Source organism: Aspergillus bombycis (assembly GCF_001792695.1).
Source record: "Aspergillus bombycis strain NRRL26010 chromosome Unknown contig00018, whole genome shotgun sequence".
Lineage (NCBI taxonomy): Eukaryota > Fungi > Ascomycota > Eurotiomycetes > Eurotiales > Aspergillaceae > Aspergillus > Aspergillus bombycis.
Genome location: NW_019170020.1, coordinates 140,705 through 152,423, shown reverse-complemented (window position 1 = coordinate 152,423; position 11,719 = coordinate 140,705). Strand labels below are relative to the sequence as shown.

The window sequence follows — 11,719 nt, the reverse complement described above, 5'->3', positions numbered from 1 at the left end:
AGTTGGGCTCTGGGAACGGTGGACTTCTCCTGATCAGAGATCAAGCACTGGACAGCTGTTGAAAGGCACTTACACGGAGGTGAGGTGGCCATATGTCCACAGCAGTAGTACCTGGGCAGATTTATGTGGCTCATCTGCTGTTCTCTGTCCGTATTGGTGTTTGACCAATTGGGCCCGACCAACAACGCAGAATCATACCACCCATTGCTCCAGCCAAGCTTCGTGTTTCCCTTATGTATCCGTGCGTTCGGTCCTCCCCATCATCCCCTGGAGCCATATAATCGTCGAGAGGAAACTGGAAGGAGTCGGTTTCAGCATCTGAGTCGGTAGTCCCTGTCCGGATTGCCTGATCAATCCTTCGCGGTCGGTGTTCGAATGCATATGGCTGGCGGATTTCCCGTCCAGCTCCCATGTGCGACCATTCCCTGGGTACGCTGACAGGAGGAACCGATCTCGGTCGTTGGGTTGAGAGGTAGTTCAGGGAAATGGGCGAAGTCCGGAAGCTGGGAATAACCGGTTTTCTTCACAGTCCAAAGCTATCGTATTTGTCGATCTCGGTTCCGAAACGAGAAACCCCACAAACGGTTCCTCATATTTGCTAACCCCGTCCAGGACAAAGCCTCATGATGAGTTCATGCGTTTCCCGCTCGGCTCCGAGACGGTTCGTATGGCCGTGGGTAGGAAATCTCCGAAACTGTCTCAATGCCCCCCTCCTATCCCAGGGATTGGTACGTTGGCAAGTCAACTTGTGGAGGGTTCCCCTTCGATGCGCTACAAAGTAATCCTGTTTATTTGGATTGATTATCTTGGCCCCTTTTTCGCCACGATCTCGGAATTCCGGACATTGAAGTGGTGCCCTCGGCCGTAAAGGGAAAGTCTAAAGCGAGCTCAGATTCCCACTCATTATTATTAATTATTGAAATAGATAGTTATATATGTACGTACCCTCTCGATTGGGTAGCTTCTGGTGACCGTCACACGAGAGAGGGTCAAAGAGAAAATAGATTGGGTTCATATGAAACGAAGACATCAGGTGGGCAACATACGATGGGGAATACGAAGTAGTATTCATTTCACCGAGGGGTGTGTGGATGAGTAGTAGTGGTGGTAGGCAGAGGGAGAATGAATGCCCTGGCACTGCATCGCTATAGGGCCCGATCGACTTGAAGGTGGATGTGCTTCAAACTACACCGATTGAGTTTCGACCTCAGGCCATAACCACGGACCGCCTTCGGCCGAATCGGCTTTCCTTCGGCCACGTGCGATTGGGGTCCGCCGCATCTCCATCCCAAAACATAGCCCCAAACATTTCCGTGAAAGAGGATCTCAATCTCCGACGCCCTAAGGGTCGGTCGCCCGGTAAGCTACAAATACCCCTCCGCCTCTATTCCTCCCCCTCCCGGTCTCAGATGCCACCTGGTTTCCATGCCTTTGGCGGCACAACGGTCGCGAGGCTGTCAATCTCGCTCTCACCGTCAACCTCCAGATCACACGGGGAGGACCACCACAATGAAAAGCATGCCCCCCGTCCGATGATCTCTCATGTCCAAAATGATTGTGGCAAACGTGTATCTTGCTCACACAGCCTTAACCCGGAAATTCCAGCTCTATCGAACGCGTTCCTTTCCAGCGGGTATACAGAATTATCGGTATTCACAGCGGCTCCCATTAGGCGCCCACGCATTATAGCGGGCGGGAGCCCTCGTGTCAGATTCACAATGGAGGGGTTGGGGAACTATGTTGGTTACAATGGCTCATGAAGTGCCCATGTTCAGGGTAGGGAACAGCATCACATCCGACACATTATTCAAAATGTTGTCAATATGCCCGTCCTCGGAGGAACTCACGCTGTACCCGGCAGCATAAGGCGACGAGGCGGTGGCAGCTACCGAAGCGGGTGAGGCGAGCACGGTTTTCGGCGAGATAGCTTCCGGGGCTAGGCCGGGTGCCTTCTTCTTCTTGTTCTTCCTCGAATAGAACGCAGCACTAACGTCCCGGAGAGCGCGGAGAGACGATGCCAAATGCCTGGCCGAATCCGTCCGGGCGTGGAGATTTACATTTCCATCCCCACTCACGTGCTCGGCGATGACTGCCTCTAATTTCTCGATCAACTCCCACGTCCGTGGGTGAATCTGGTCGTTATTGTTGGCAACCAGCAGGAACGCGGATGCGATGGTCCGCTGAAGACTGACCCAGCTACGCGAGCAGTGGGAATGAAGTGAGTGCAGCTCAATGAAAGCTTCGATCGTATTCATGAGATTGGTTATACAGTCCTCTCGGACCACCGCACGCCGCTGGTCATCCAGTGGTGCGTCTGGGTCCAAAGATACTCGACACATGACTGAGATATAGTAAGATGAGTGTAGCCGCAACTCCGTCCGCTCAATGTGTTCAGCCAGGGTGACGCAGCGTTCCCGATAACGCAAATGAGGGGTAGTATCTGCAAGAATGCGCTCTATTCGCTGTTTATATTCGCGGATTTCATGGTACCGCAGGTGAGAATGGTGCGACAACATAAGTCCCCGCAGCATCTCCAGCACCACAGAAATAATACGACAGAGGCTTTCAAAGTAGGAGCGGTGGCCCGGCATTGATTTCCGATCATAGGGAATTTCCGGCTGGCTTACCATAGTGATGGATGGTCGATCGTAAGCTAAGGAGAAATGACTATTCTGGAAAGCCATCGCCCACCTGCAAGAGTTAGGATTATCATGTATCTTCCAGATGGGGTTTTGCAGAGGATGCCCTACCATACTCTTCTCCGAGACGCTGTGACGCTTTGCGAGAACCCCGGTGTTTCAACATGAAGCCCGAGACTCATACACATCCGCTCTGTCATCCCTATTGGTAAGAATCGTCGTTTAGCTTGGCACGCAGGCGGTTCCGCACACCACTTCTCACTCACCGAGTAAGGTATAAGAAGCACCAGCGTTCATGTTATATGATAGCACATTGCTGATAATTAGCAGAATTTGGATTACTTCTACCGTTGGCTGCGTAACATAGTTGATCATTCGCAAGCACTGGTAAGAACACGAAACTAGGAAAGATGTGAGCCCCAAAAAATTCTGGCCATCAGCAGAAGGTCGCACACACCATATACCCACGACGTCAACTCCCGTTCCTTCAATGGCAAGTCGGATAATTGGCAACCTGAAGCTAAAACGGCAAAGAGGAGGCTAAGGAAAGGTAAACTCATGCCAAACGGCTTGACCAGACCGTTCACATCCGGTCGATATATACCTCCTGCCTTCAACCTATTTTGCAAGAGTTGATTTGTGTTGTGTTCTAATTTGGAAACGTCTGGAAGTACGGGATATAGTACTGAGCCGATGTCTTTGTAAAAGCGAAGAAACCTGCGGAAGACCTCCATGATCAGCGAAGGGCGCACTCTACAGGAACGAGTCCAGCCAAAGACTCAGAGCCCGCTCTACCCACCTGCGGCATTGTCCGTCATCCGGCAACACGCCACAGACCCCGGCGATGTTGAAGGTGTACGGATCAGACGACCAAAGGTCGACGAATGGATATGAGGCGGCCTCGTTTTCCATCGCCAATTCTGCCAGCAAGTCTTCCCTCGGCAGCGCGGCCGCCGTACTATCCGAGCCTTTTGATCTATCCAGAATATCTATCAAAGCGGATTTTGCGCCAATGTGAACGGAGCCCGTTTGCATCGTATTCTCGTTATAGATCCCTTGAGGGGCCGGCGATTTGCCATCTTCAGTCACCGACTGCTCGGAACGAGGGTTGGTGGATTTCCTCGCCGCATGGGTCTGAAAAAGTGAGTTCAGACTAGCCAATATTGACTCCATCGCGCGCATCTTCGAATTCACCTCATCCCATTCAAACTGAGAAATCGTCACAGTTTCCGACAGAGCATCATCCGAAGCCGGCTCTGCGCTGTAGTTGGGAATCGGGGCATCGTCTCGACTAGAAGATATATAGGCTGGACCGGAAGGCAATTGGGGCGTAGACGCAGTCGAGGCGGTAGCTGAAAAGGTAGGATCTGGAACGAGCGGCGGTTTGGGTTGAGTTGGCGGTGGACGACCGTAAGAACAAGTAAAATTACGTTTGACGCAGTTCCCACACGGGACGTTGCGATCGCAGCGAACCTTACTGGAGCGACATGGTAGACAAGTTTTGCACTCGCGAGGCCGGCGCCGAATCGGATATGTAGGCATTGCGATGGCGACCGAATCGTCCTCTTGCCGCCCCGCCTAATGGGGGATGGGACGAAGTCGGGCGCGATGGAAGGGGAGAAGGAGAGATCCGGGGGGTAGTGCGTAGGGTGACGGAGACCGCACGCGTAGCTGGCATAAAAGAGGCTATTATTATTCTTACTGGATGGTTCAACCGAAATGGCAAGTGTCAGCTTCAGCCATTCGAGATCGGATCGTTGAAGGTCAAGCGAGGCCACCGACGAGCCGCGACCAAAAGGGAGCACGAATGAGATGCCCGAGAAACAAATCCACTTCTCAATCGATCATCGTTCAACCCCATGAATAGCGCCGGAATGTTCGCACCGAATCTGAGAGAGTCCAGAAGGGACAAAAGCACCTAATAATAGGTACCGGATTACAGTTTCCCTTTTTTGCCCTTTTTTTTCTCTCTTGTTTTTTGGTTCTTTTGCTTTCCGATCACCAAAAGCAGAAAAAGGAAGCCAACGGATCGATTTTCCGGGGGGCTTTTCCGGTTCCGGTTTCTGATCTGTGATAGTAATAGTTCCTTGATATTAAGTCCCAAGGTCAAGAGAGACAGAGCAATACCCTACGGAGGTCCGTTGAGTGGATTATTATTGGCGCATTGGGGGCCCCGTTAGTAGTGACAGCGGCCAAGAGCAACGGCGCACCGGCCAACCAGGACTCCCGAGATGGCGTGGTTGCAGCGCAGATCGTCTTGTTTTGTTCGCTTGTGTTGACCGAATTGGATGTTGCTGAGATGTATACCGACCAAAATAATCAAATCATATCATATCACTTTCAATCAATCAATGAGAGTTTGCGAGACTCGAATTCGTGTTTCCTTTTATGACGGCAATGAAGTCATGTTCGGGAAGATAACGTCAGGATCAATGGTTTCAAGTCTCCTCCCCTCTTCTCACTCGTTAAGTTTGCCCGTTTCAGCCTCGGTTCCAAGTGTCTGGGAGGGGAAGAAAGACAAGGGAAAAACAACAACAGCAACAAAAATACAAAAAAACAATGAGAAGTTTGAACCAACACAATAAGCTTGTTTGTTCCCCAACGGGATGGCATGTTGGCCCATGTGCCGATCCTCTGCACGGGAATTGAGCTGCAGTTGCATATCAGGTGATCCCGGAGGCTCTCGTGGTGTATGGCCTGATCCCCAAGGTTAATTATTAAAGTGGGTAAATGGAGAAATTCTATTTATCTACCCCTCGGTACACCTCCCTCTTACTTCGGGAAATTTCTAATACCATTACTCTATGTACATAACTTCATCATCCATCATACATGAGGAGGGCATTGCCAGAACGAACGACAGGTACATGACACTCATCATAACATCAAATCAAATCGTTCATCAGAGTACAGTAAACACCATGATTATGGTTTCATGTCTGAGAGCCGCTCGGGGTCGGCGTTATTTGAGGTACAACCCACCAGTCATGCCAACGCGCTTTGGAGCCCATGTCGGGAACACTCACCTGAAGGTTAACAACATCGGTGGATGCCCGGCGCGCGGCCAATGCCTTCTTCACAGTTTCAATGGCAATGCTGGCCCCTATGCAGGCCCGCATCGTATTCTTAACATCCTTCTTCCAATCTTCTTCAATGGCCAGTGTCTGATTCACCTGGCTTGAGGATCCCAGATAAAAGCACCGTTGGCGAGGGTCGCTTCCCAGGCTTTGCGGGCTTCAGAAATGGCTTTCGTGGCACGCTCTAGAACGGTCTCATCACTGTCCCCTTCTAGGATGGCCTCTCGCCGGTATTCGTCGAAGGGGACAAGTTCCGGTAAAGTAATCGATAGGAAGGGCTTCATGCGGAGTTCATACCGTAATCGTTCGCTGGAGTATGCCTGCGCGGCCGCTGCTGTGGGCAGAACTTCATGGCGAGCCAGAAGAACATATAGCGCGTGTAACGATATGGCAAAGGCATCCACCGCGACGATTTGCGTAGTAAGTCTTTCGAGAAGACGGAGCGTATTTTGTAAAGCGGCGTGTTGCTCGACGGCATCGCGTTTCTTTCCCGCCAAAGCGGTCAGGTTGCGCTTCGCGGTAGCAACGGTAAATGTACGGATTCGGTCAATGTGGCCGAGATGTGTGGAGCAGATGTGGGACAAGTACCAGTACATTCCTGGTAGTTCCTCGGGAGAATAGATAGAAAGTTCGAATCCGAGCTGGATAACGAGCCGGATCTGGTTCAGTTTCTGGTGGTAGGCCCAGCTACTTAGCGGGTATGAATAGGTAGCGTCGCCGTTTTGCAACATAAGTGGAGGTTCGTTGTTCAGCATGCGTAGTTGCTCATCGAGGTCTTCGGCCTACGAAGCAGTTAGTATCGGGGTACCGCATATGAGAGAAACCGCATATATACCTCCATCTGTAGGTTGTCCCAGTCAACAATTGTATGACATACTGTCCGACGAATACGGCAGCGATTGAGACACGCACTTCGGAAAGTGTCCACAAATGGCTATTCCCCATGTTAGCTCGCGGGGGAAACAACTTGAGGGAGGTATATGCTGCATCGCACCTGAGCAAAGCGTTTAACAAAAGCATCCATATGGTTGGCTATCTGAAAGCGAGGGTCGGTCGGCATTTCCGTCTCGTCTGTGCTGGCTTGCAGAAGTGTGCTTGAAGGGAGGACGATTTCCGCAAGCTCATCATATAAGAATTTCTTCACTGAGACAGCTCCCAGGACCACCACGTTACTCATAATCATGGATTGAACGAGTGATCGAATATAAACTGACGGCTGGGGCTTCCGAGACAACAGCGTCCAAACGGTCACCTAACAACGTTGGCGGATGAGTAGTCAGAAGAAAATTATTCCGTTGGTTCTTTCAAGAGCATACCTTGAGGTTATGGGGTCCAGAGTAATCCAAGACCTCCAGCAGATCAATGGCATCTTGGCACAACCGTTTCAAATGCGCCAGCGCATCCTCAAAGCTTATCTTTACCATTGGTCGAGGTGGGACTGTGCTGGCCAGTTTTCGTTGGATCTTCCAACTAAACGCTTCAGGAACTGGTCTTCCCAGTGACACCGATTCCGTTATGGGGTCCAATTGCGACAGACAGGATGAGAAGTGAGTGGCCGACCGACTCTGTATGATATCGAGATCCTGGTCCAAACTGAGAAGAAAATCACGCCGAAAGACCAACCGGTACTTTATTGCTTCTTTCAGTTTTCCTTCGACACTATCCTCTTGCTCATCTACCCATGAAATCGCCCGGTCCAAAAGATTGAGGAAATACTCATGGTCGAACTGCGACAGCAAGCTGCGGTTGTACAATTGGGTGACAAAGTCTTCCTCCTATATGCTTTTAGCGATCGTATATGTGCATGTGAAAGCCGTGACTTACCTCGTAGAAATACTCATTTATCACTCGCGCATGAACAAAATCGCAACATTTGATAAGCGCAAGACAATAGGCACGTAGCACGACATGTGCCATCCCAGGCTCCTCCTTGTTCCTAGCGGATCCCGGACGACAAAAGTGTGCTTCTTCAAGCGTTTTCGGTATGGGCCAAAGGAGTTTATCAAGGTATAGAGAGGTAAAAAGTGTTTGCGAGAGTGGATGTCCCATATGCCATGCCATCTACCATCGCACGGTTCGTCTCAGTATATCTTCACCTAAGCGGGCCCTCGTCGCCCTCTGGGAAGGCAACCACCTACCTCATGACATAATAGTTCATCCATTATCCCTATCACCTGCTCCGGAGCCAGCTCCCGCGTGGTATCGTAGTCGTCTTCTAACGCTTGCACGTCGTTTTGTCCCGGTCCAAGGTAGCCACTATCCATTTTCGAGTCCATAATCTGTGATAACAACGTCTATCAGCCTCCGGTCACGCAAAGTTAAATAGCCCGTGCTACGAGGAGTAAATAGCATGAGCTCACCTCCAGTGCGCCCACTGCCTCGAACAACGTAAAGTACTCATCTTTAACCAACTGCCCAGTTCGCAATTCTAAAACCAAGGGAAAGGTTGTCAGAAAGCCATGTCACGTAGTAGCACTTAATATGGGTAGCATCTGGACAGAGGTAGAAGGGATCTCACTTGAGGCCGCTTTGGTAAACTCGTCCGTAATGTCTCGTGGGACAACGGACTGTGAAATGACTCGCATCATCGGGGTTCGGCCCTCGTTACTTGGCAACATATAAAGTATCGATAATCTGCAGCCAGCTGCCAGATTTACCCGTTCGAACCCTGACAGAAAGTACTCTATAAAGAAGGATGATGGGAGAAAGAAACAGGAGGGCCGACGAAAGAGAGGCGGGGAGTCGGGCGGACAGGGCAAAATTGCGGAAGCGTTGCCCGCGGTGTAAAGCTGCAAGACCGCAGGTTACGATGACTACGCTCAGGATACGAACGGCATTACAATGCACGAGATCTACTTTAACCAGCCCCTTTTGCAGGAAAGAAATGGTCATTTTCTTTCTATTTATACCAAGTCAACGGACGAATATGCTACAGAGCTCCAAATCATTCCTGCACCACACATCATCAACTGTACCCCCCTTCTCGTAGAAAATATCCCATACTATCGCATGCGGGTGTTTTCGAAAGCCGTCTATTTCTCGGCGTGGGCAACGGCGGCCTCCTGGTTGGCCTCACCGAGGGAGCGAACCTCGCCCTGCTTGCCGTTCTATATTGGTGAAAAAAGACATTTGTTAGCCCAAGTTCATGGCCCATTGATTCCAACAACGCAAGCGGAGACACTAAAACGAACCTCCCACTTAGCAAAACGCAGGTCCATCTGACCACGGCGCTCAGCAGCCAGACGAGGGGTCTCCTTGAGGGATCTGCGGACCGCGCGAGCAGCAACGGCCAGGTAGCGGTTGTAGCTGTAAAAGTCGAACATCCAGTTAGTTCGGCGGACTCTAGGCAAGACGTGAAATGACAAGGGATCATGCGTACGTCAGACCAGCGGCTTTCCAGTATGCCATCTTGACGGTGTGTGGAGGATGAGGTATTCAATTGGGGGTGGGAGAATCAATCAACCGATACGGGATGCTTTGCAAAGCGTCGAGTTTCGGAGCATCGGGATCTCGGGTCATGTGACACACGTGACCTCCCGATCCCATGACCAATCAAGCAAGCCCATTTCACCTGACCCTTCTACATTCGGAGTGGTACTACTAGTAGTAGTAAAGCCATGGCCTACAATATATTTCATTACCAGACCAGTGACCCCTGGAACTGAGAGCATAACACATCCACGATATATATGCAACTTTCTCTCTGTTAGATTTCCTGTCCATGTCAAGTTTGTAGAGCTTCTTTTCTACTTCGGCGTCCTCTCGACATAAATATGTATGTGAGATAGCTGCACAAGCTAGATATTAGATGTTTAACTAGAAGTGAAAGTGGTACAACAACTTGTAATATATGCATTACTTTCAGATATAAAAATCTCTACTTTATATATCTAGGAAGATAATGACACAGCTACCTAGTATCTATCTAATTTTGCTAGTTCTGGTATATTGTATAGTGATTGCGGCTGCGCGGCTAAGTACCAGTCTACAAGCATGCAAACAAATGATGTACCTTTCCATTATACTGTCTTGGATTGTAGATTTCACTTACTGTCTATGTATCTCAGATGATATATTCATATCTGGATATTTACCAATATACTTTTATCAGATACTGTTTCTAACTTTACCTCACCCTTTTTCGTATCTTGTTCCACTCAGTTATTTTCTATAACAGCTCAGTACAACGTACACTCTGACTCTGCACATCACCCTTTCTAGTGACTGCATGTGAAGAAGAGATCTGACAAGGGTAGTCACAGGTGCTAGTTATTCACTTTTTGATGTAACTTGCAGTCTCTCATGCTAGCAGGGTAATATGAGCCCTTCCAAGAGAGCCTTGAACAGACCGAAGAAGCGCACCTTAGTCCGCTGGGACGGTACGTATCTCCTTGGTTGGGAGACGCTAATTCTATTTGTTGATTGAGTTGACGCCGATTTGTTAGATAATCTAAACGAGCTTCTTCTACTGACCGTCCAGTCGGTCTGCAATAACCAGTCTATCAGGATTCCTTGGTCCGAGGTTGCCAGTACAATGAAAAACAATGTCACTGAAGGGGCTATCGTCCAGCATCTAGCAAAGCTCCGGTCCCGTCGTGTCGATGCTGGCAAAGAAGTCCCTCCTCCCCTACGGCGTGGTGGTGTGGGTTCATCGAGCAAGTCTTCTGGCAATGCGCCCACCAGAGCTGCGGCTGGAGCCAAAGCCTATCTCAGTGCTCCTCATAGTTTAGGAAGCGAAGAAGACGAACGTCAAGAAATGAGTTTCCATGACGATACTTCGTCCGATGAAGACTATATCGACAAAAGTCGCCGCAAGAGTCGACCCAAGAAGCAACCACATAAACCTCAGCCACGTGAAGCCATTCCGATCAAGAGTGACGATGAGGAGATGGATGACAGTAATGATGGGCTTGGAGAGCTGTTGGTCCCTGGGGCTGAATTTCTCCAATATCCAAACGAACAAGAACTACCGTCAGAGACAATATCCCCCGGTGCGTCAGAGAATACTAAAAGCAAATTGGTCACTCTGAGGTACAGACAGCCAGTTGGCAATGTGTATAATGATTTTACTACGGCGTATGCGCATTCAGTAGCCACAGCTGTCAACGCGTATGGCAATACGCCTTACCAAGCTCATTATCAACAGCTACTAGAACCTAGTCTCGACATGGAGAACCATTACATGCATGGATATCACCCTATCATGGGCATGTCTGTAGGTGTTCCTGAAGACGCTGTCACTAACCTGACCTCACTTGGGGAAAGTCAAGACTTCCACAATGCAACCTATGCTGGCTACCACCATCCAGCTTATTACCACTCCACTGATGACTCGATTGGTGGTGCCCTTTATAGTGAGAACTACCAGTACCTTCACGGTAACTATGTTGAATCAAATGAGGATTTGGCCATGGAGACTCAGGATAATCTGGTTATGAAGATTGAATAAGCCTCAAACAGCATAACTACACCGACTGGTTGTCGTTCCCCTCTGGTTCGGTGCGACTTTAGTACAGTACTATTGACTTGATTTCTATATGAAGTCTTCTTGGATTGAGGGGTTGGTTTTGGTACTGCAGGTTCTGTTTTGACCAGTCCAAGCTATCCATGTGGACATGGGAATCTTTCACTTTCCAAGCCGGCGTTTTGGTTTACATTCATTGGCCTCGATTAGTAACTATCGTTTGCTATTCTTTGGGGTTACGCGGATTTTGCAGTTTTATATTTTTGCATGCGCTTCGTGCTTTCTCGGAACGGGATCAGTTCGCTTGTTGCTTCTTCTCCTCTGTTTACTTGTTATTCATTGCCTTTCCATGAACATTTAGCAACATCAACGCCGATAAACGGCAATTAGTAATGTATACGAATTTCCGCTTCCGACGAGCCGAAGACATTCCCTCGGGAACCAGTCACGTGACCTTTCTAGGAGCTTCTTTTGCCAAGACATCCGGGGATCGAGAATCGCCTGGAAAATTTTCGAGACTTTGGCTTCATCTCCATCCT

At 49.5% G+C, this 11,719-nt stretch overlaps 4 protein-coding genes across 4 annotated transcripts; 1 reads left to right on the top strand and 3 right to left on the bottom strand.

The window, feature by feature from the left end:
• Nucleotides 1-1,754: 1,754 nt before the first annotated feature.
• Nucleotides 1,755-4,181, bottom strand: ABOM_002852 (Zn(II)2Cys6 transcription factor; the record flags this gene model as incomplete). The annotated part of the gene is made up of 5 exons (XM_022529982.1): nt 1,755-2,691; nt 2,751-2,841; nt 2,906-3,040; nt 3,097-3,356; nt 3,439-4,181. The coding sequence occupies 5 exons, from the start codon at nt 4,179-4,181 to the stop codon at nt 1,755-1,757; spliced, it is 2,166 nt and encodes a 721-aa protein (XP_022391869.1).
• Nucleotides 4,182-5,808: 1,627 nt separating this feature from the next.
• On the bottom strand, nt 5,809-8,334 carry ABOM_002851 (N-alpha-acetyltransferase 35, NatC auxiliary subunit; the record flags this gene model as incomplete). Its single annotated transcript, XM_022529981.1, has 8 exons — nt 5,809-6,498; nt 6,552-6,650; nt 6,711-6,968; nt 7,033-7,491; nt 7,541-7,777; nt 7,855-7,995; nt 8,077-8,144; nt 8,235-8,334. 8 exons carry the CDS (start codon nt 8,332-8,334, stop codon nt 5,809-5,811), a joined length of 2,052 nt encoding a protein of 683 aa, XP_022391822.1.
• A 414-nt stretch (nt 8,335-8,748) lies between these two features.
• On the bottom strand, nt 8,749-9,124 carry ABOM_002850 (ATP synthase subunit epsilon family protein; the record flags this gene model as incomplete). The annotated part of the gene is made up of 3 exons (XM_022529980.1): nt 8,749-8,823; nt 8,908-9,022; nt 9,096-9,124. The coding sequence occupies 3 exons, from the start codon at nt 9,122-9,124 to the stop codon at nt 8,749-8,751; spliced, it is 219 nt and encodes a 72-aa protein (XP_022391871.1).
• A 910-nt stretch (nt 9,125-10,034) lies between these two features.
• Nucleotides 10,035-11,165, top strand: ABOM_002849 (uncharacterized protein; the record flags this gene model as incomplete). The annotated part of the gene is made up of 2 exons (XM_022529979.1): nt 10,035-10,095; nt 10,144-11,165. The coding sequence occupies 2 exons, from the start codon at nt 10,035-10,037 to the stop codon at nt 11,163-11,165; spliced, it is 1,083 nt and encodes a 360-aa protein (XP_022391860.1).
• Between the last annotated feature and the right edge of the window lie 554 nt (nt 11,166-11,719).